Below are 21999 nucleotides of genomic sequence, written 5' to 3'. Positions count from 1 at the left end.
GGTAGCCGAGCGGCCGGTTCCTGGTTCGGCGCGGGGCGGGGGGTAAGAGGGCGGCGGGCGCGGGCGGCCGTCGGGACCCGGGTCGGGGGCTGGCGGCGCGGGCCGCGGCGGCGTGGCGCGGGCGCCGAGGAGGAGCGGCGGGCCGCAGCCTCTGCCTTCGCGGGCCGGGTCTCACCCGACGTTTCCGGGTCTCGTCAGATGTGAAGCCGATGGAGCGGCCGGGGGAAGGCGAGCAGCCGCCGCAGCAGCAGCCTTGGGGGAGGCTTCTCCGCCTGGGCGCCGAGGAGGGCGAGCCGCACGTCCTCCTGAGGAAACGGGAGTGGACCATCGGGCGGAGAAGAGGTGCGGGGCGGGGAGCGGGCATGGGGGACGTGGGACGGACTGGGGGCGAGCCGGGGACGGGTCCGGGCACGGGGGCGGGGACCGCGGACCCGGGATGGGGGCGGGCGACGGGGTCCGAGTGCTGGGGGACTGGAGCCGAGCCGGGACCTGAGGGCGGGGGCTGGGCGAGACCGGGCCCACTGGGCTGTGGGAGGCTCCTGGGCGCGGCGCGTTCTGCTGCCCGGTTTTTCCGGTGGAATGGGCCGTCGTGTAACAGCTGCCGTTTATTCACGTATTGATCGGCCCAGTTACTTCTGCGTGTTTCATGCAGGTTATTTAATTTTCACTGCAACGTTATGAAGTAGGTGCAATAATTTATCCCCTGGAATGCGGTTTTCTCAAGGGTATTACTACCCAAAGCATCTTCTCCGACCTTAATGGAGTGAAATTAGAAATAAGTTAGCAGAAGGAACACCGGAAAATCCACAGATATGTGGAAATTAAATAACACTCTTAACCCACCAGTGGGTCTAAGAGGAAATCAAAAGGGAAATTAGAAAATACTTTGAGATAAATAAAAATTTAATGTACCAAAACTTAGAGGATGCAGGTAAGCAGTGCTCAGAGGGAAATTTATAGCCGTAGGCAGCTACATTTAAAAAAAAGATCTCAAGTCCCAGCTCCTAGAATAGAGCTGCTCAAATATTTGTTGATGTAATGAACGTGGGAAGCTACGGCCTTGAAGAAAGTCCTGTAACTAGTGAGAGGAAGAGCCCTCCCCCGCCCCCCACGCTTGCTGCCTCTAAACTCCTAGCGGCCATCTGATGATTTAACCTCCCTTGTAGCTTTCCTACTGGGAGTGAAGTGCACTGATCAGGCCAACAAAAATATTTCGTTTTTCTGCAAATTAATAAGTTGTCACACTGACTTTATACTTTAAGCAAGAGATAAAGAGAAAGATTAGTGTTTAAAAGCAAATGTTCTTTGGTTTCATTTTACCCATCATCATGCACCTGTACCGGTTTTTGGTTGGGGTTTTTTGGGGAGCCAGTCTTAAATCCCAATATCAAGTTACTTTTTTTTTTTTTTTACAACTTTAAAAATATTTACATATCATTAGAAACTTTTCAAGATGTATTGTCTTTATTTGGTGTGAATGGAAGTTTGGTGAAGAGCAGAAGCCTGGAGACCACCACCCTCACGCCCCCTAGGCCACCAGCATCACCACCACCGCATAACCTGCTTTGGGCCAATTTACCTTCCGGTGCCTTTGTAGGTACTTCATGGGGTCACTGTGAAGATTAAAGGAGATCCTGAGTGAAGTGCTTAGAAGGAGCCTGGCTAAGAGTTAGCACTTAATGTTAGCCATAGTTGTTATAACACAACACTGTAGTATCATTTTACATGCTAATACAAGGAGCAAAAATGTGGTGTTGAGTTGATTCTTAATGGAAGTCCTTTCCTTGAATATATTAACCTTTCCAGCAAAACGTAGTTTGCCCGGGCTGCCATAACAAAATACCACAGATCACGAAGCTTAAACAGCAGAAGTATATTTCTCACAGTTCTGGAGTCTAGGAAGTCCAAGATCAGGGTGACAGTTTGTTTCCTGGTGAGAACCCTCTTCCTGGCTTGCAGGCAGCTGCCTTCTCGCTGTGTCCTGGCCTGCTGGACCAAGAGATCTTTGGCGTCTCCCTCTTATAAATGCCTCAGCCCTATCAGATTAAGGCCCCACCCTAATGATGTCATTTAACTTTTATCATTTACAGGCCTTCTTTCTAAATACAGTCACTTTGGGGGATAGGGTTTCAGGTTGTAGAACTAGATTTATTTTAAAACTATTGCACGCCTGCTATATACAAGGCCTTATTTTGAGGAAAAGGGAGAGATGAGTTGACGTGTGTGGAAGGATGCAGGGGTTCTCGCCTTCCCAAAGAGCTTCCCATTCTCAGGGAGTGGCAGAGATGTGTACCAACCATGGAGAGAGTAACCAACTGAACGACAAGCAGGGCAAATACCAACAGTAGAACTTTAGCAAAGGTATTTCAGTTCTCGGTTGGAATGCAGATGTTCAGGTGTGGAGAAGCCTAGTAAAACCCCACTCCAGTGACAAAGCCTGGTGACCAGCCTGGGTCTGGGGCTGCAAGGAGACCATCTAAGAATGCCGTCTAAGGGGAGTCACACTGTATTGCAGCACAGTCTTGGGTCTGGCTGCCTTCCCTTGGTTGGTGCTTTTGAGGTTCATCCTTGGCAGTTACATATATCAGTAGTTTGTTCCTTTTTGTTGCTGGGTGGTGTTCTGCAGTGTGTTTATTAATTCACCACCAGTTGACGAGTACCAGTACTGCTTCCCACGTTTGGTTATTAAAAAATAAAGATACTGTAGGGAATTACCTGGCGATCCAGTGGTTAGGACTTTGCGCTTTCACTGCCGAGGGCACGGGTTCAATCCCTGGTCAGGTAACTAAGATACTGCAATCCGCGGGGCGTGGCCCAAAATAAAATAAAGGTACTATAAACCTTAGTAGCTATGGTGCAAACCTGTTATAAGGAGATTAGTGACTCAGTATTAAAACACTCCTGAAAGCTTTTATTCTTTTTTTTTTTTTTTTTTGCCGTACGCGGGCCTCTCACTGTTGTGGCCTCTCCCGTTGCGGAGCACAGGCTCCGGACGCGCAGGCTCAGCGGCGGCCATGGCTCACAGGCCCAGCCGCTCCGCGGCATGTGGGACCTTCCCGGACCAGGGCGTGAACCCATGTCTCCTGCAACGGCAGGCGGACTCTCAACCACTGTGCCACCAGGGAAGCCCACTTTTATTCTTTTGATTTAAGGAGAGAACAAAGCATTTGAGGGTTTTCCTCTTGGATTTGATGAGGGTATAACAATTGTATTGAGCTATAGATGCATCCCTCTTCTGTTTTAAATTTTCTTAAATGCGTACATGTGCCTATGATAATTTACTCATTCATATTTTCTGTGACTCTGTCATTGCTTTAATTTTGTGATGATTTATGAAACCTTAGGTTACACAGAAGATATTAAGGACTAAGATACTGAAGATATTTAATAAGCCCCATAGTTTTTTTTAAAGTTCTGTAATACTTACCAGGCTATCTGCATATGCGTGCATATTGTAAAAATGTCACCAAGAAGCAGCTGATGTGTAGCTGGAGGTGTTGATGGCGCATATCCTCTAGGTAAGGAGGAGTCAGAAAGGTTCAAGACATAGTCCCTGTCCCTTACTTTGGATTAACACTTAAATGCTTTTTTAAAAGTTTCTTTGTACTTGATTAAGTGCTGTCTCCGTAAGTGGGTACAACATGGGTCTTGACTTCCAGCCGCATGCTTTGTTTAAGCAAAGGGCGGTATTATGCCCGGTACCCACGGTCGTATCCAGCACGCCCCCCTCACTGTTTTAGGTTGTGACCTTTCATTCCCCGGCAATAAACTGGTCTCTGGAGATCACTGTAAAATTATAGTGGATGAAAAATCTGGTCAGGTGTCGCTGGAAGATACCAGGTAAGCTCTTTCTGAACTTCTTTCCTCTTGTAGCTTCAGGAAGCCGACTTGAAGCCAATGAGTGCAGAGAAGAGACAAGGGCCTGCTTTCTATAGCTCAGTAGTCCGATAGGGTCTCCGGGTATTGGAAGATGTATTTTCTGGTTTCCAGGATGGGCTACTTAGTGACACTTTGGTGTCTGTGACCATTCTTAAATGTATTCAGGTTAAAGCAAAAATAGCTCAGAAATAAGACTTAAAAGGCAGTGATACATTTTGGGTTCTTGCAAACCTATTCAAGTTAGACTTCCCCAAATCAAGAAGTCTTTCTTTTTTTTTTTTTTATTATTATACCACATAAATAGTACATGAAAGTGAAAAGCTTTCCAAAATTCCACTCACCCACACAATACATACATATTTATTTTGTATTAATGAGATTATACTGTTATACTGTGTATCTATTTTACTTGGAATGTTTGCAGAGTGCTCATCACGTCCGTATGTCTAGGTCCATCTCGTCTTTTTCATTATTATATAATAACTTGTCAGCTCCCTTACTGATGGAAAGTTATTATTTTGACTTTTTCTTATTATAAATGACACTGCAGTGACTCTCCTCCAAAACCCTTTCCATTCATGTCTGATGATTTTGCTGGGGTAAGTTTATGGGAAGGAATGCTGGGTGGAAGGTGTGAGTGGCGGATGGCCATCCAACAGTGTGTTGAGAACACGCCTTTCCCACAAGGTGATTTTTTTTATTGTTGTGAAGGTCAAGTGCTGTGAGATTCTTTGGTAAGTAGCAGTTTGAGGGATAGAAGACCAGGAATTTGGTTTTATTAGGAAGAACGGATGCTGCTTTTCCTCCTCTGATAGGTAGCAGGTCAAGTCCTGTATTTCTCAGCACAATGTACAGTAACAGTGCTGGTTCCGGAGTCTTCTTTCTGCCTCAGGCCCTGGCTCTCCCACCCTGGCCACAGGATAGTATGTGCTTCCCAAGGCTGCTGTAACGATTACCACAGGCTCAGTGGCTAAAACAGCACAAATCTGTGATCTTATAGGCCTGGGTGGTCAAAGTCCATCTCAGGTCTCATTGGCGTCAGCTCCTTCTGGGGGCTCTAGGGGAGAAGCCATCCTCTGTCCTTTCCAGCTTCTAGAGCTGCTGCCTTCCTTGGCCGAGGTGGCTGGAGGGGCGGGGGTGTTCCAGGTGGGAGGAGCCGCAGGTGCAGAGGCCCCGAGGTGCAATCAGGAAGACCCTGATGTCCATGCTGGAGAGACTGGACGTTAGCCTGAGAGCAGTGAAGAGTCACCGAGGGGTTTAAGCGGAAAAGTGAAATCAGTCACCGAGGGGTTTAAGCGGAAAAGTGAAATCAGACTTCTGGGTTAGAAAGAGCTTGAGGGTAGGTCGTGGGGAGAGCCTGGCAGCAGAGGCCGCGGCAGTGCTGCAGCAGCTCTGCTGGTCTCTAAGTGGGGCTTTACTGGGAAGGCAGCCCAGCCCTCCAGGGACCTGCCACCTGTTGGTTGCAGGAGTTGGGACGGAGACAGCGTGACCGTGCAGCCTGAACTATTTCCTGCCTGGCCCTTTACAGAAATCTAAAGTAGTGGCAGTCTGCTCAGAGGGAAAGGTGACGACGCCTCTTCAGCACTGGGGGCCTTAGGAGTGGGGCCGTGGAGTTGGGGCCCGTGTGGACTGAGTGCCTGAAATTGGAAAGGGGCGGGGAGGGCTTGCTCAGTTGCCGAGTTTGGCTTTTGTCCGGTGCACTCTTCCCCTTGCCTGCGGGAACCCCTCCTCAGGGAGGTGCCTCCTGTCCCGCCTGACTGAGGTCCTGGTGTCTCCTGGCCGTGCCTTCCCATCAGGCACTGTGGTCCCTGATTAACTGGAGTGACTTCCCAGCAGCAGGGACCGCGCCATCTTCTCCTCGGTAGCCCTGCGTCGATTTGCTTTTGCCCAGAGCCCATGTCGTAGGAGGGTCAGTGCTCCTGTGAGGAGTGAACTGAGCTGGGCCGCGGCTGCCGGAGCAGGGGTAGGCCTGTCGACAGAGCGTGGTGCAGAAGAGAGAGAGAAGAAGAGAGAAGCTGGGAATCAGAGCACGTGCTGCTGGTGGGCGTCCAGGGCTCCACCAGGAGGAGAACGTGGGGCTGGCACAGCGGAGGCGTTAAAACACTTGACACACCATTGGGCTGTGAGTGGGGGGCAACAGGCAAGGTTCTTCTCAAGAGAATTGTAAGGTGGCACGAGTATTTACATCATTCCTATGAGTGTTCTGTCATTTGCAAAGTGGTAGTATTGAACTGCTTTCCTACTGGCTGTAGAAAAGGAAAATTTTAACTCCAAGTTGTTTTAAGTAGGATAAATTGGATTTTTCTTGTCCCTACAGCACCAACGGAACAGTAATTAACAAGCTGAAGGTTGTTAAGAAGCAGACTTGCCCTTTACAGACCGGGGACGTCATCTACTTGGTGTACAGGAAGAATGAGCCAGAACACAGTAAGGGAGGGGGGTTCCTGGGCTGGACTCACGGGTGGTGCAGCAGGGGACCCTGCCACAGCGGGGAAGCATTGTGGGAAGAGGCTGTTGAAGCAGGTATTTCCTGAAGGAATGTTAGTACTAGCTGCGTCCCCTTTTTCGTTCATGTACATTCTTGGTGTGGGTAGTGTCTGTTGAAGAATGGGAGTGTTGACCTCGTGGGCTGAGCCCCAGCCATTCTTCACAAATGCCACTGTGGCCATGAGCCACGGTCTCGATATGGTAGCCGGGGAGACGGGTTGCGGGGGGGGCGGTGAGGAGGGCACCTGAGTGAGGAGAATAAGGCCTAGAATGGGGGCTGGAGGCCACGGACAGCTCTGCTTTGGGAGGCTTTACGGGAGACAGCAAAGGTTAGACGGGATATTCCGTGAGGGCTTTTCCAGCTCTGAGCATCTGCGCCTGTGTTGGCGGGAGAAGAATGATGCAGGACAGGGAGAGTTAGGGGAGTCCTTCGAAGGTTACCCCGGAAATAGGAAGAAGAGGGCGGGTATCCCCTAGACTGTCCTCAGCAGTCAAAGCCAGCCCCCGGCCACAGGGAAGGATCTTGTGTCCGGTCCTGGTGGTTTGAAATGACAAGACACAGGCTCACTTCTCCTCATCGCTTTGCTTGCCTTAGTCTGCCTCCTGACAGCGGATGGTTTTCTGAGGCTTATTTTAAGTTTGGTTCAGATGTTTTGGATCACTTGCTTTAAAATCCCTTAAACCGGCGGATGTGGTTACTAGCTGATAAGTCGAACTAGTCAACAAGGGCAAAGTGACCGTGAGGTGATGGGAGGGAGCAGAAGAGAAAGATGAGCTCTCCTGACGTGTGGCAAACGCCACTCCGGTTCGGTTAATTTCCTTCAGACGTGGCATACCTCTACGAATCCTTCCATGAAAAGCAAGGCGTAACGCAAGACTCCTTCGGTAAGTGAGATTTTCGCAAAGGAGCGGGTGCGTGCGTTGACTCTTCATCCGCTGGAATGTATTTCTGACGCAGCAGCTCCCCCTGCGCCCCGACTGTGTTATGCTCCTGCTTCTTTGTGCTTACAGAAGCTAATAAAGAAAACGTGTTCCACGTGACCAAAGATACCTCAGGTGCAGGGCGAGGCGACGACCCCCAGGATCCCCAGGTCCTGCCATCGCCACCCGCCACTCAGGTGTGCTTTGAGGAACCACAGCCATCAACGTCCACATCGGACCTCTTCCCCACGGCCTCTACCTCTTCCATGGAGCCCACCTCTGCAGGGCTAGGGCCTCCCTCCAGCTCCGGTGAGATGGGGATCTCAGGGTGGTAGCTGCGTTGCCCTTTGTTCGCTAATCCTGCCCTGCATTGTTATGGAGACAGACAACCACTGAGGAGTTCAGAGGTGGTGTCAGGCATCAGGCTGTCAGTAGTAAGATTTCTCTAGGAGTAAATGTCTTGTTCCATCCCCAAGAGACAGGCTGAAGGCCAGGGACTACAATACTGTGGTATTCTTCACAGGTTATAATTCATATACTGTAAAAATCGCACAAAGTGAACTCTTCTGTTTGTTTTTTAACATCTTGGATTACCTGCGCCTGGTTTGAATCAGTGACGCTTTGAACTGCTGTCTCTTCTTCTGAGGCAGGTGAATCAGGATGTCTCTTGTTTGTCCCTCTCACAGGCTCGAGAGGTGCAGACGTCTCCCCAAAAGGGTGTGGTCCATCTGTGGCAAGTGATGAAGTCGCCATCTTCCCTTTGGCTCTCCCAGCAAGAGAGGGGGCGTCCTTTTCTCTGTCAGAACCCAAGGACCAGGAGGACTTGGAGCCCGTTAAGAAGAGAGTAAAAGCAGGTCAGAGTCCAGTGGTTGCGTGTAGCCTTGGCGCCCCGGCAGCACCGTCCCATCTGAGCCTGTTGGGGCCCCACCATCTGCAGAAGTCGGAGGACCCTGTCTTCAGCTGACACCTGTGGTACCTCAGCATCTTCCAGATGGCAATCTGGGCCTTTTCTTTCCTGTCTGCACCGTCGGGATTGAACTGTGTTTACTGTCAGGATATGCTCTTGGTCTGGAGACCACAGTCTGGGGTTGCAGCTCTGTCCTGATACAGCAGCCAGTTTTTAAGAGTATATTATCTTTAAGTGATAGTTTGAACCTTCACATTAAAGGTGATTTTGAGAAAAATCTATACTTTAAAAGTAAAAGTTAAAAAGATTGTAAAAACTTCTGGGAATGTTGTTGGGAGGACAGTAGCTGTGAGGCAGGCCTGAGAGCTTCCCCTGGATTGGGGCAGTGTGACAGGAGGGAGGGCCTCGGGAAGAAACTGCATTATCTGATGTATTGAGTGGAAAATTGAGTTGATTGGCCTGGGGAGGTGTGGGATGAGTCAGCAACAGGTACATAAAAATAAGTATGAAAATGGAGCCACTTTTAACTCTATGAGAAATGAAAAATTGTATAAGGAAGAAAATTATACTGTGTGAGCAGTGAATATTTAAGCATAATAATATACTGAACCAATAATTGTGTTAGAATAATATTGGGAAGGAGACCCAGAGGGGCAGAGTCCTTCTCTGCTCTAATGATGTCAGGAGATGATGTCTAAAATCCATCAGCCTAAACGTAGCATGACAATTCAGAGACACAGAGGTCCGGACCAGAAGAAACAGAAGACACGAAAGTTGTTTCCCCAAAGGAGGGAGGGTGAAGCTGAGGACAGGCTGGGGCAGAGGGCTGCTGCTTTGGTTTTCTTTTAAATATTTGACTTTTTAAATTGTAAGTATTTTTTTAATTAAAAATAAATTTAATCTCTGATTATAAAAATAGTAAAACACACTGGCAGAAAAAAAAAAATTAAGCTCCTGGTAACATTTGAGGGTCTGTATTTTCCAGCACTTTCCTGTGTGCATATGGGTCACATTTTTTGTTTGTTTAAACAAAAATGACTTTACACACAAATGCTATTTGACACCTGGCCTTTATCTCTCACCCGTGTATCCTGAGTGTCTTTTTTATGCTGTTAACTATTGTAAAACAAAACTTAAACATACTGGATTATGAGACTTACTTTGAACCTTTGTAAAAATGCCCTTTAAAATATAGTGAGGGAATGGCCATCATCAAAAAATGTACAAACAATAAATGCTCGAGAGGGTGTGGAGAAAAGGGAACCCTCTTGCACTGTTGGTGGGAATGTAAATGGATACAGCCACTATGGAGAACAGTATGGAGGTTCCTTAAAAAACTAAAAATAGAACTACCATACGACCTAGCAATCCTTCTACTGGGCATATACCCTGAGAAAACCGTAATTCAAAAAGAGTCATGTACCACAGTGTTCACTGCGACTCTATTTACAATAGCCAGGGCATGGAAGCAACCTAAGTGTCCATCGACAGATGAATAAAGAAGATGTGGCACATATATACAATGGAATATTTCTCAGCCATAAAAAGAAACAAAATTGAGTTATTTGTAGTGAGGTGGTTGAACCTAGAGTCTGTCATACAGAGTGAAGTAAGTCAGAAAGGGAAAAATGAATACCATATGCTAACATATATATGGAATCTTAAAAAAAAAAAAGTTCTGAAGAACCTAGGGGCAGGACAGGAATAAAGATGCAGACTTAGAGAATGGACTTGAGGACACGGGGAGGGGGAAGGGTAAGCTGGAACGAAGTGAGAGAGTGGCATGGACGTATATACACTACCAAATGTAAAATAGTGGGAAGCAGCCGCATAGCACAGGGAGATCAGCTCGGTGCTTTGTGACCACCTAGAGGGGTGGGATAGGGAGGGTGGGAGGGAGAAGCAGGAGGGAGGAGATACGGGGTTATATGTATACATGTAGCGGATTCACTTTGTTATAAAGCAGAAACTAACACACCGTTGTAAAGCAATTCTACTTCAATACAGATGTTAAAAAAACAAATACAGTGAGGGGACTTCCCTGGTGGTGCAGTGGTTACAACTCCGAGCTTCCATTGCAGGGGGTGCGGGTTCGATCCCTGGTCGGGGAACTAAGATCTCACATGCCCTGCAGCGTGGCCAGTAAATAAATAAGTAAAATTTAAAGATTAAAAAAAAAAATACAGGGAGGACTGGGTCTCCTGTCCTCAGGTTAAGACATCTGTAAAACCAAGAGATGGAGTGCACTTCCTCCATGGTCATGATGTTGAGAACGTGTCCCTTTCCCTTGCAGACGGGGAGCCCGCCCTGAACCTGCCCCTGGTCACAGACCCAGGCGGAGACCCCCACAGTACCCTCGACGTCAGAGCTGTGACCGTGAAGCCAGACAAGATGGAGGAGACTCTCACGTGCATCATCTGCCAGGACCTGCTGCACGACTGTGTGAGGTGCGCGCGCAGGGCCTGCGGGGCCGCAGACGGGGCTGGCCTCTGCGTCAGGCCCGCTGATGTTACCGTAGCCGTTCTCCTTGTGCGGCTGACGAGCTGAAAGCCGGGCCTGGTGACTGACGCTGCATAGGAGCCCGCGAGACGCGTGCAGTGGCTCTGACCTCAGTGGCGCCAGGTCCACATCAGCTAGAGCAGGGGAGCTGTACCGAGTGGCCAGCATCTCGTGGTTAAGGAAACATGGTAGTTAAGGTGGAGCGAAGGTGCCAGAACAAAGATCTCTCCTTGCTTCTCTGTGGGAACTTAAGAATTTGTCTGCAGTTTGGCTTAAATGCGGGTCTTTGCCACCCACACCCAGTGTCTCCGCTCTTCCCGTCCCTGGTGGCCCTGGCCTCCAGTGGTCCCTGGTCCTCCTTGAGCACAGATTGCCGCGTGGCCCTGGTCTCTTGTAGCTGGCAAGCACACAGATGAAGCAGTTGCAGCCGAACGCCGTGTTTTTGCGCAGGGACTGCTTCTCAGGCGGGTCATGGAAGGCAGGCGGCGTGCCCCTGCGTGAGCCGAGGTGCAGCCCCGCCAGCCACAGGCCCCACCACGGCGTGGGTGGAGCGCCCCAGAGCACAGGCCTGAGGCCCTGCGGAGTCGGAAGATCGGGGGGGCGGGAGGCGGGGGGCAGTTGGCCCATTCTTCTGTTTTTACCCGAACCTCAGTCTGAGCAGGGCCACGTCCTCCTTCGGGGAAAGAGGCAGCATGACCCTGGGTCCCTGCTTCTCACACCCAGTGCCCGTCCTGTGCCCTCAGCCTGCAGCCCTGTATGCACACCTTCTGCGCTGCCTGCTACTCGGGCTGGATGGAGCGCTCTGCCCTGTGCCCCACCTGCCGCTGTCCAGTGGAGCGGATCTGTAAAAACCACATCCTCAACAACCTGGTGGAGGCATATCTGCTGCAGCACCCGGACAAGAGGCGCAGCGAGGAGGACGTGCGCAGCATGGCCACCAGGAACAGGATCACGCAGGACATGCTGCAGCCCAAGGTCAGGAGGGCCTTCTCCGACGAGGAGGGGAGCTCCGAGGACCTGCTGGAGCTGTCGGACGTGGACAGTGAGTCCTCGGATGTCAGGTGAGCCTCCTGGGGGCAGGGCGGGTGGGGCGGTTCTGACCGCTCCCCAGGACCTGCTGGTCTGGGCCGCTGCTGAGGTGCGACGCTGTGGCCCAGGTGACTGTGGTGAGGCTTGCTCACGGCCCTGCCTCCTGCAACAGCCCCTTTTTTTTGTATATGTGGAATATTTATTCTATTATTTTGTTGCTTATCTGTATATTTTTTCTAGTTTATTACGATATAACTAACATACCGCACTATGTAAGTTCAGGGTGGACAGCATAATGCTTTGGCTTAATTACTGTGAGAGGATCGCCACAGTAAGTGACACCCTTTTGTTTGCTGAGTCATCATCAAGTGCCTTGATTCACAGGCTGAGACAGACTCTGCAGAAGCGCACTCACTCTCTGTAGCTTGTCTAGTGATCATACGTCCTGCGCCGTAAGTTGCGGTATTTATCAATCTGTTAGGATATTATTGTAGAAAAGCCACAGTCACCTGGCAGAGGGTGCAATCCTAGGAGACATTTTTTTTTTTTTTTTTCGGTACGCAGGCCTCTCACTGTTGTGGCCTCTCCCATTGCGGAGCACAGGCTCCGGACGCACAGGCTCAGCGGCCATGGCTCACGGGCCCAGCCGCTCCGCGGCATGTGGGATCTTCCCGGACCGGGGCACGAACCCGTGTCCCCTGCATCGGCAGGCGGACTCTCAACCGCTGTGCCACCAGGGAAGCCCTAGGAGACCTTATTTTATCTTCTGTAGAATGTTGGGGTTTTTTTCATAAATTTATTTATTTTATTTATATTTTGGCTGCGTTGGGTCTTCGTTGCTGCACCCAGGCATTCTCTAGTTGTGGCGAGCTGGGGCTACTCTTCGTTGCAGTGTGCGGGCATCTCATTGAGGTGGCTTCTCTTGTTGTGGAGCACAGGCTCTAGGCCCACAGGTTCAGTAGTGGCTCACAGGCTCTAGAGCACAGGCTCAGTAGTTGTAGCGCACGGGCTCAGTAGTTGTGGCTTGCGGGCTCTAGAGCGCAGGCTCAGTAGTTGTGGCGCACGGGCTTAGTTGTTCCACGGCATGTGGGATCTTCCCGGACCAGGGCTCGAACCCATGTCCCCTGCATTGGCAGGCGGATTCTTAACCACTGCGCCACCAGGGAAGCCCTCTGCTGTAGAATGTTGATGTTTCCTGACTTGGAAGTCCAGGGTATGAATTTTTGTGTTGAGGCCATAAAATTTAAAAAGACAAAACCGCTCCCCCCTCCTCAGTTTATTATCTTTGTTTCTTTCCCCCAAACTTAGCACATAATGGTCAAGCAAAAAGAAAACCAAAAATCACTTTTGGTTTGTGTGAACATTTTATTACGTATTCATCTGGCCATACATATGTGTAGTCATACATACTTACCTTTTACCGTTTATTCTTTGTAATATTTTGAATTCCAAACAAAGCTGCAGTGCATGGCCTGCATTTACAGTTCAGTGCACATGTCCAGTCCATTCTTGGAGATAAGTACATGGAAGTAGGATGCTCAGGTCAGGAGTCTCACTGAGGGGACGCCTTGCTGGACTTCTGGCATCTGTCATGAAATGCCTGTCAGAGAGTCCTGGTGTTGGTGCCCCACAGGGTATGCAGAGGGACAGCAGTGATCCCTGCGACACTCAGAGTAATGGGACAAACAGGTATCTTATTCCCATTTATATGTTTTTCTTACATATGAGGCTGAATGTCTTCAGTGTTTCTGCATTTTCTAGTCAGGTCTCGCCTGTCCTTCCCATTGGTGGCAGGCTTGGGCAGTCGTCCTCTGACTGAGATGAGGGGAGAGTCTGTGCGTGCCTTTCCTGCAGATTCTGTTTTACCGTCTGCAGATTTGAAAGTTCAGCTGAAGTGCATACAGCTGGGTGAAAGCCCCTGCTGACAGCGGCACCAGCCCTGGCGTGTTCTGCTCAGATTTTAACAAAAGGAAGGGTGTGCACTGGGCGGGCATCAAACCTGTGAGAGCGCATCCTGCCCAGTGTGGGGACAGGGTGGCTTTGCCCCCAGGGATGGCTCAGTGGGGCGAGGGGCAGGGAGAAGACATCTCAGTACCCCAGGAGTGGCCGAGGGCTCTGGGAACGTGCGGGAAGGGGGGCTGGGAGGTGGCGGGGAGGAGAGCCTGCCGACTGCTGCTGTGCAGGATGTGCCCGAGTCATCCTTCCCTTTTGCACACACTGGGTGCAGCAGCTGGTGCAGAGCTGAGGTGCAGGCAGGACAAGGCCGGTGAGCGGGGATCTGGGTCTTGTCCCGTCACCGGGGCTGGGCCGTCGTTGCCACCACCCTTACACACGGCCAGAGCAGGTGTCTCCTCTTTCCTCCAAGCTCCGGGTTTTCTTCCCTTGCAGTCAGCCGTACATCGTGTGCAGACAGTGCCCCGAGTACCGCAGGCAGGCGGGGCGGCCCCTTCCCTGCCCAGGGCCCGGCAGTGAGCCAGGGGCACCACAGGCCCCTGGGGATGCACCATCGACGTCCGCCAGCATCACGACAGGTGAGACAGCCACACCTTCCATGCTGTCCCAACCATTCGGGAAGCGGGTGGCACTTCTGCTGGCTCCTCTCTGCTAGAATGGCTCGTTGCTTCTCATAACCTGTTTGGAGCTAAGAAACCAGATAGTTAACTTCATTTGTGGGCCTCGGCTCCTGGACACACCCGGGGACTCAGTCCCGATTTTAACACTTACCCCCTACCCCGCCCAGCCCACTACCTCAGGGCAGTCGGCATCCCCCGTGGTGCTCACACCAAAGCCAAAAGGACCATCACACACAGGCCCCTCCAGTGAGGGACTGGCCTCTTTCCAGCAACAGGACATGATGTTACCAGAGCCGCCCTGAGCTATCTGTTCGATGCCCGTTTCAGTGGGCAGGTTCCCAGGTGCCATCAAGAAAGGGAAGGTGGACACGTGGACTGTGGTTTGTGGTCCTGCGCTGTAGGGCCTGGCCTCTCTGCCACCGTCAGCCTGAGCCTGTCAAGAGGCCACTGACCTAAGGATTGCGACCCAGAGCCACGTTCTTAACCATCTTCCACGATGCTGTGCCATGGCTCTTGGGGGCTTCCTTGTAGGCCCCTCAGGAAGGGATGGCTGGGGCAGCATGTGGAAGGCCCCACTGGGACCGTACTGCAGTGTGCACAGGCAGAGCCTCGTGCGGTGCGTGAGTGACAGGGGGCCGGGCCACGTGGACACAGCTCCTGGTCCAGGGTCTGCCAGCAGGGACTAGAGAAGTCGCTTTACTATTCTCTGGGCTGCCCTTCCTTTATGGGAAATGGTAAAAAACCTTCATGTGATCTTTGAAATCTTGCTACAACTACTGAACCAGGAGATAACTTCGGTCAGTTTTCAATCTATTTAAACTTCTTAGTTTGAGCGGTAGACCGTCACTTGGCGGTAGGAAAATAGGCCTGAGTTCTGTCCGGGTTTTCTTGTAGGTCTGTGTCCTTGTGCATACCTTACAGCTGCCCCTCTAGGTGCGGTCTGAGCCGCTCTTGCTGCCCGTGTGCTGGTGGCACCAGCCTGAGCGTCCTATCTGTTCCACAGCCCAGGACTACGTGTGTGCCCTGCAAGGAAGCCACGCCATATGCACCTGCTGCTTCCAGCCCATGCCCGACCGGAGGGCGGAGCGCGAGCGGGACCCCCGCATCGCCCCCCAGCAGTGTGAGTGAGGGTGTGGGTGTGCGCCGTCTCCCCGGCGCCCCTCCCCACCTCGGAGCAGCTCCTGTGTGTCCTTCCAGTTCAGGTTTCAAGAGTGTCGTGGACTTCTCTGTGTGGTGTGAAGTAGGGGCGCAGCTGTTTCCACCTGTGTCATCAGGTGTCTCTGCGGGACCACGTTGAATAATCTATCTTTTCCCACCGGTTGATAACCCCGCCCCCGTCATACACTAAGTTTACACACACGGGGTGCTCTCTTTCTGGATCTTGTATCTGACGTGTGTCCCCACAGTAGTTCTCCAATATGTCATTTTATTCTATTCTATTCCATTCTATTCTGTTCACTGTGTGGCTTTCTGGACCTCAGATCCCTGACTAGGGATTGAACCCAGGTCCAAGGTGTCACTTTAAAGTCTAATGGATTAACTATATGGTGCTTTAATTTACAGTCTTTGGATCACTATGAAAATCGAGCTTGTCATTTATTTACCAGTCCCTTGAACCTTCTCCTCGCTGGATGGCGTGACCGGTGCTTGTGCTCTGTGTCCGCAGGTGCCATCTGCCTGCAGCCCTTCTGCCACCTGTACTGGGGCTGTGCCCGGACCGGCTGCCTCGGCTGCCTGGCCCCGTTCTGCGGTAATGCCGGCCCTGCCGTCGATCGCCGCCATCTTCCCCTGTTCTCTTGTGCGCTTGAGGCCAGTGCTGGGCTGGCCGTGTGCCTGAGGAGGGAGAGGCCACGTTGGTCACCATGAGTTGGTCCCTTTGCCTGGTGGTCTGCGTAGGTTTGCGAGCATCAGTGAGGGGGACGCTGAGTCATGCACGAGGACCACCCCCACTAAAAAATCGTATCTGGACTTCACGACCCCAGACCAGGGGCTGCACAGACTGGCTGTTTCTGGGGGGAGTGGAATGGAAGTCCTTTTACTTTTTCTCTGTTTGAAGTTGTATTTTGTCATGGAACTTTTTATTCTTTGTAGACTCCATAATGAAGGAAATTTGGTTATCTTAACTGTTGGGTGAACGGTGCTTTCGTAAAGTGTGTATGAAACGGATAACACTGCTTCCCTCCGTCCTGACAGAACTCAACCTGGGCGACCGGTGTCTGGACGGGGTGCTGAGCAACAACAACTACGAGTCGGACGTCCTGAAGGTACAGGCGCGGCGAGGCCAGCGGGAGGCCTTCCAGGACCCGCCAGTGACCTCATGACTCTGCACTTCTGACTAGTGCTGCCACTGTATCTGCTTATCCCTGTATTCCCCCCAAATAGGTATTCCTTCACACCCGCCACACAGGAAGCCACAGGAATTGTATCCCACAGTTCCAGCTCCTGCTCGGCCTGCGCGGAGTGGGGCAGGGCGCGGCCGGCCCTCGGGGGGAACCAGGACTGCCCCTCGCTCTCTTCCCACATTGCAGGGGGCAGCCGGCTTTTAGAACTTCAGTGCTTAACGTGCACATCAGTCCCTTGCCAGGAGCCTTGCCTTCACCTGGATCATGTGCGGCATCGGCCGCAGGGTGAATGGCAGGCACCTCAGCACGGCGGTACTCAGGCTAGATGTCCACAGGGCGCCTTCTTGTAGGTTTGCACAGAAGGAGCCAAGCAGCTCCACGTGTCTTGAGGGCAGAGCACAGATCCAGACCCTGGCTTCCTTGTCACGTGGTCATGGGCCTTTTCTGCACTGTGGCCACTCCGGCCAAGGTTAGGTGTCTCACTGCTCCTGTGCTGGGAATGTCTTTGCAGAATTTCAGAGAGAGTGTGGTACCTCTTACGCTCGAGGTTGTAAAGCTAGCCTGCCTTTTGAGACTCAGAAGAAGCACCTTGGACAAAAATCTTGTGCAGTAGTGTGTGGATGTGATACCACGTCTGTCCCAGGCCTCCTGGTCCGCGAGGCTCCCTGGGCCGTCCGGGCTGTGGTCCTGGAAGCAGGCCCCCTAACTGCACGCAGTGCTCGCCCTCTGCAAGTGCCCACCACGTTTAGGTGCTTGGCTTTACCCACCCTCCAGGGCCTTTTATGAAATGTCAATCCTTTTTGCCATTTTAGTGTTTCTTTCTCCAAGCTTGTATTTCTTCTCTTGCCCGTTTCCCTGTTACAGAATTATCTGGCCACCAGGGGTTTGACGTGGAAAAACATGTTGACTGAGAGCCTCGGGGCTCTACAGAGGGGAGCGTTCCTGCTGTCTGGTAAGCCTCGTTGTGCCTGCTCTCCCGCACCGACAGTGGTGCTTTCCAGGGCAGCTCTGCCTCTGGTGAACCAGCCACACCCGCCAGGCCACATGCTGGCAGTACTGCTTGTCGGCTTTCCCTCGCTCACACCTGCGACCTCCGCCCACCCTGGCAGACACACACAAAGGTCCTGCTACTCTTGGGTTTCTTTTTTTATGTTGGGTTTGAGTCGACATGACATATTCTGGAATCTTTTCTCGCACAGGGGAGGGAAGGGGCACAGCTGGAGAGGTGTTGGCCCTACCGCTTGTCAGCGTTGACATCCTGGGGCTGGTTGTTCCCAAACCCTTGCGGTCCTTGGTGCCTGTCCCTCAGTGCGTGGGTGACTCAGTGAAGGCTCGCCCCCTCTCCCAGGGACACCCAGTGCATTGTGAAGTGTGAATTTTTGTCACTAAGGGAGGGTGCAGAAAAATCAGCAAGTGATTTTTTTTTCCCTAAGACATGAATTATTATGAAAGACTTGAGAGGTTTGCTGGGAACCCTTCTAAGCTGTTTTTGGACACATTCTAGTGAATGTCTTGGGTTTTCTCTGCTGCGACGGCTCTGTGTGGTTGGGTCTTAAGTCCTTATGCTTTTTAATGGCTATTTTTATAAGAATGACGTGGTTCACAAAGAAAATGTAAGTGGTACAAGGAAGTCTGAAGGATAAAGTGAAAATCATTAGAAACCCACCGCCTAAAAATATACCCAGTGATAATACTTTCACGATCACCCTTCTAAGTACACGTACCCATGTGTGTGTATAATTTGTATGAATGAAATCCTATCAGATATGCTTTTAATAAGCTATTCACTCACCAATATATCTTGGACCCTTCCTATGTCACTAAAGATCTATACCGTGATTGTTAGTTAGCATCCTGATACCATCGTTCATGTAGCCAGTTCGTTAGCAAAGAATATTTCAGTTGTTTCCAGCTTTTCACTGTGTGAAACAATACTGAAGCTGCCAAGCATGCAGTCCTGTAGGTTTAACAGTTGTACCCTTAGGATAATAAACAGGGCTGCTGGAGGCACGGTTGAGGTGTGCCTGGGGCCTGAGGGCCAGCATCCCCTGAGCCCATCAGCTGCGTGTTTGCCTTCGAGGCCTTGTAAATATGAAAGAGGCAAATGGTGAGGTATCATTGTTTTATCTGCCATATTTGATTATTAATGAAATTGAAGATCTTTTTGTTTTACGGGCCATTTGCTTGTCTGTGTCCTTGGTCCATATTTATGTTAGGCTATTTGAACTTGGGAGGTATGGATTTGTGTGATATCTTTGTTAATTAAGGGTACAACACATTGTCATTTGTGCTGAAAATACGTTCTCTGCTATTGCATTAGTATTTCATTTTTGTTGTACGTGTTTCCATTGTGATGTTTAAACTGTAGGCAGTCACATTTACAAATCCTTTCCTCTGTGCCGTTCGGTTTTCATGTTGTAGTTGGAAATAGCTCAAGAGAAGAACATTCATTCCTCTTAGTACTTTTCTAGATTTTTTTGAATATTTGAATTTTTAATCCAGGTGGAATTATTTTGCCGTAAGGAAGTAAGTTGTTATCTAGGTTGGTTTTGTTCTCGTGTTCCAAATGTCCAGCCCTTTGTCTCCGGCCAGTCTGTGGATCATGCACTGGTCCCCAAGCAGTTTGCAAGGCCGCGTCTATTTTGCCGCCGTGCTTGTAAGAGGCTGTGTTCCTTCTAGATTACAGAATCACCGGGAACACCGTGCTGTGCTACTGCTGTGGCCTGCGGAGCTTCCGCGAGCTGACCTACCAGTATCGGCAGAACATCCCTGCTTCTGAGCTGCCGGGTAAGGAGACCCCTGCCCCTACCCCCACCTGGCCCACAGCTCAGTTCTCTTTGCATTGGCTCCTACTCTCCTTTGCAATAGCTAGGTAGCCTGTGTGGGCCTTTGTCTGTGTTCTTAGCGGACGTCTGTGTTGGCCAGGGACACGGGCGGGTCTCAGGGCCGTCCCTGCCTGGTGCCTGCTCAGGCTCTGGGTCTCTGAAGCAGGTTGCTAAAACAAGATGCCCAAAAAACGTCCTATGGGCAACCAGAGTCATCTCATTTCTAACCTGGGTTTTCAGTTGAACCTTTTTTTCCATTCCTGGAGAACAGTGCACGGAAACGAGCTGTGAAGTGTGACGAAGCGCTGTGCGTTTGAGCTGCAGTGTCTCTTTGGCCTTGGCTTAAATTCACTAGGCTGGGTCTGTGAGTGTGGTACGTGTGTCACACGTGTTCACTTTTTTCTCTCCCTAGTGGCCGTAACGTCCCGTCCTGATTGCTACTGGGGCCGCAACTGCCGCACTCAGGTGAAGGCCCACCACGCAATGTGAGTGCGGCACGGGGGCGGGGGCCGGGCCGGGGCTGAAGGAGTCCCCTGCAGAGAGGCAAACCCACGCTTTCCCTACAGGAAGGTGCTCTTCTTTAAGCGTTTTGGCCAAGTTGATATCGCAGCTTTTAGGGATGTGCGTGAACTAGTCAGCTCTCTACTTATAAACTAATTTAGTTGTCATGCTTTTATAAAGTCACATAGTATATATCAATAAAAAATCATCATTTAGACACTCTGCTTTTCTGTTATCTCATTTCATGAAACATTGGCATACAAACGTTCACCTCCCGCTCCACCTCTATGTGTCCAGCGCACAGGCGGCCAACCCCAGCCCGCACGTTCAAGGTTTAGCACTTTCCGAATCCGTGGCTGAGGTCACTGAGAACTCCCACCCTGAGCCACGCCGCCGTGCACCTGGGTCTACCTTTGGTGCCGTGATGGCTCGCAGGCTCTCGCTGGGAGTGTCCCATGGGGTCTTTAGAGGCTGTTCACGTTGATGTGCGCGCTGCCACGCGCGGTGGCCCATGGGAGCAGGCTCGCCTACGCTTTCAAACTGTAAGGGAAGCAATCACATAAATGAGTCCTGAGGATGGATGCTGTGTGGGGCAACTGTAACCCCAAACAGCCCCTTGAGGCTCAAGCGGAAGTACTTGAGAGAGCGCCCCTGGCTTAGAAGTCATCATGAGGGCTCCGGAAAGGCAGCTGCCTCTGAGGGAGCGATTTGGCGGAATAAAAGGCTTGCTTTGTATGCGAGCATTAACTGTGTGGAAGAGACCATTTTATTCTAAGAAAAGAGATTTCAGCAGTAACAGGCTAACCTTTCTCAGTAAACACTTGGGTCAGGGCAGCAAAGATACAGTCGTCTTCTTGGAGAGGAGGTGGCGGCGTCAGCCCCGCCAGGTCACCCGCAGTGCCTTGGGGATGCTTTGAATCTCTGGGAATTACCTAAATGTTCCACTTACATTTTAAAATTTAAAAAAGGAGAAAAGAGGCTGCGTTTGGGACTAGTTTCTTTGATGGTATGAGAGACAAGCCCTTGCAAACCCCCAAGCACAGCGTTGCTTCTCCTGTAGCTCCCCCAGGCGCAATTCAGAATTCCTTTGTTGAACGTGTCTCTGATGCCCTCTTGTGTATTTCACCGTTGTCTCCCTGCAGGAAATTCAATCACATCTGTGAACAGACCAGGTTCAAGAACTAAACATCCAGGGAGGCAGCACAATGGCTTGGGAGTATTGCCGGTCAATGACGGTGTCTCGGAAAATACTGAATACAGACGCTTTAAGAGCATTTCACAGTGCCCCTCAGGGGACGCTGGGGGTCTCTGCTTTGGGCACTCTGGTGCGACCTTTCTCTTGTGGAGTGAGACCCTCTCGGCGAGAACTCCTACCAGTGGCGCCCAGAGCCCTGGGCCAGAGCAGGAGCTGTCGGCCGTCCCCTCCTGTTGAAGACGACCACGAGGTTTGCTCTCTGTACCTCTCGCACAGCCACGGTCAAAGCAGACGTCTCTCTTCAAGAAAAGTGCCCTGGGAGAAGAAGGGGAATTTGTCAGAAATGCTGTGCTGTTTGAGGGAAGGGAACAAAGTTTCCAGCTGGGGCGCACACAGCGGCTGACCTGTGCACTTTCATAGGTTTGGTGCTCATCTCCTAATAAGACTTAAATATCGCAAACTGTAGCACAAATGATATAACTTATAATTTACAAGTTGACTAAAATGGGAGATAGTATGATATTTGAAAGAATAAGCATATGTTTCTGTTTATAAAAGAAAAATCATCAGACGTCCAGGGACCCCAGCTCCAAGGGCATGATTGGGTCACTGCCACGCCGGGCTCCTCAGCACAACTGCAGCCCTGCCAACCTGTCCCGCCTTCTTCACTCCTCCCCTGCGGCTGGGGCCGGGGTGGCCCAGGGACTGGGGTGCAGGTCGTCCCTGGTGGTGCCCCGGCCTGCCAGTAGCAGCTTCTTCCCACCGAGAGCTTCCACAAGTCCTTGCCCTTTCCGCCTGCTGTGGGTTTGCCGTGTCATCTGGAATAATACTTGAAATTTTA

At 51.1% G+C, this 21999-nt stretch overlaps 1 protein-coding gene across 3 annotated transcripts; it reads left to right on the top strand.

The window, feature by feature from the left end:
- The first annotated feature begins 209 nt into the window (after positions 1-209).
- Positions 210-21148, top strand: CHFR (checkpoint with forkhead and ring finger domains). Of its 3 annotated transcripts, none has more exons than XM_065889907.1 (16): positions 210-342; positions 3741-3840; positions 6197-6306; positions 7192-7251; positions 7414-7596; positions 7974-8141; positions 10488-10641; positions 11437-11754; positions 14111-14253; positions 15299-15415; positions 15962-16045; positions 16489-16559; positions 17502-17589; positions 19317-19424; positions 19875-19947; positions 21106-21148. In XM_065889907.1, the coding sequence occupies exons 1-16, from the start codon at positions 210-212 to the stop codon at positions 21146-21148; spliced, it is 1953 nt and encodes a 650-aa protein (XP_065745979.1). The 3 variants fall into 3 exon arrangements, with proteins under 3 accessions (XP_065745979.1, XP_065745978.1, XP_065745980.1); XM_065889906.1 differs by having other exon boundaries at positions 7378-7596; XM_065889908.1 differs by lacking the exons at positions 7192-7251; positions 7414-7596 and having other exon boundaries at positions 6197-6319; positions 7981-8141.
- Positions 21149-21999: the final 851 nt, after the last annotated feature.

Source organism: Phocoena phocoena, chromosome 13, assembly GCF_963924675.1.
Source record: "Phocoena phocoena chromosome 13, mPhoPho1.1, whole genome shotgun sequence".
NCBI classification, from domain to species: Eukaryota; Metazoa; Chordata; class Mammalia; order Artiodactyla; family Phocoenidae; genus Phocoena; species Phocoena phocoena.
This window is presented reverse-complemented; position numbering and strand designations above follow the sequence as displayed.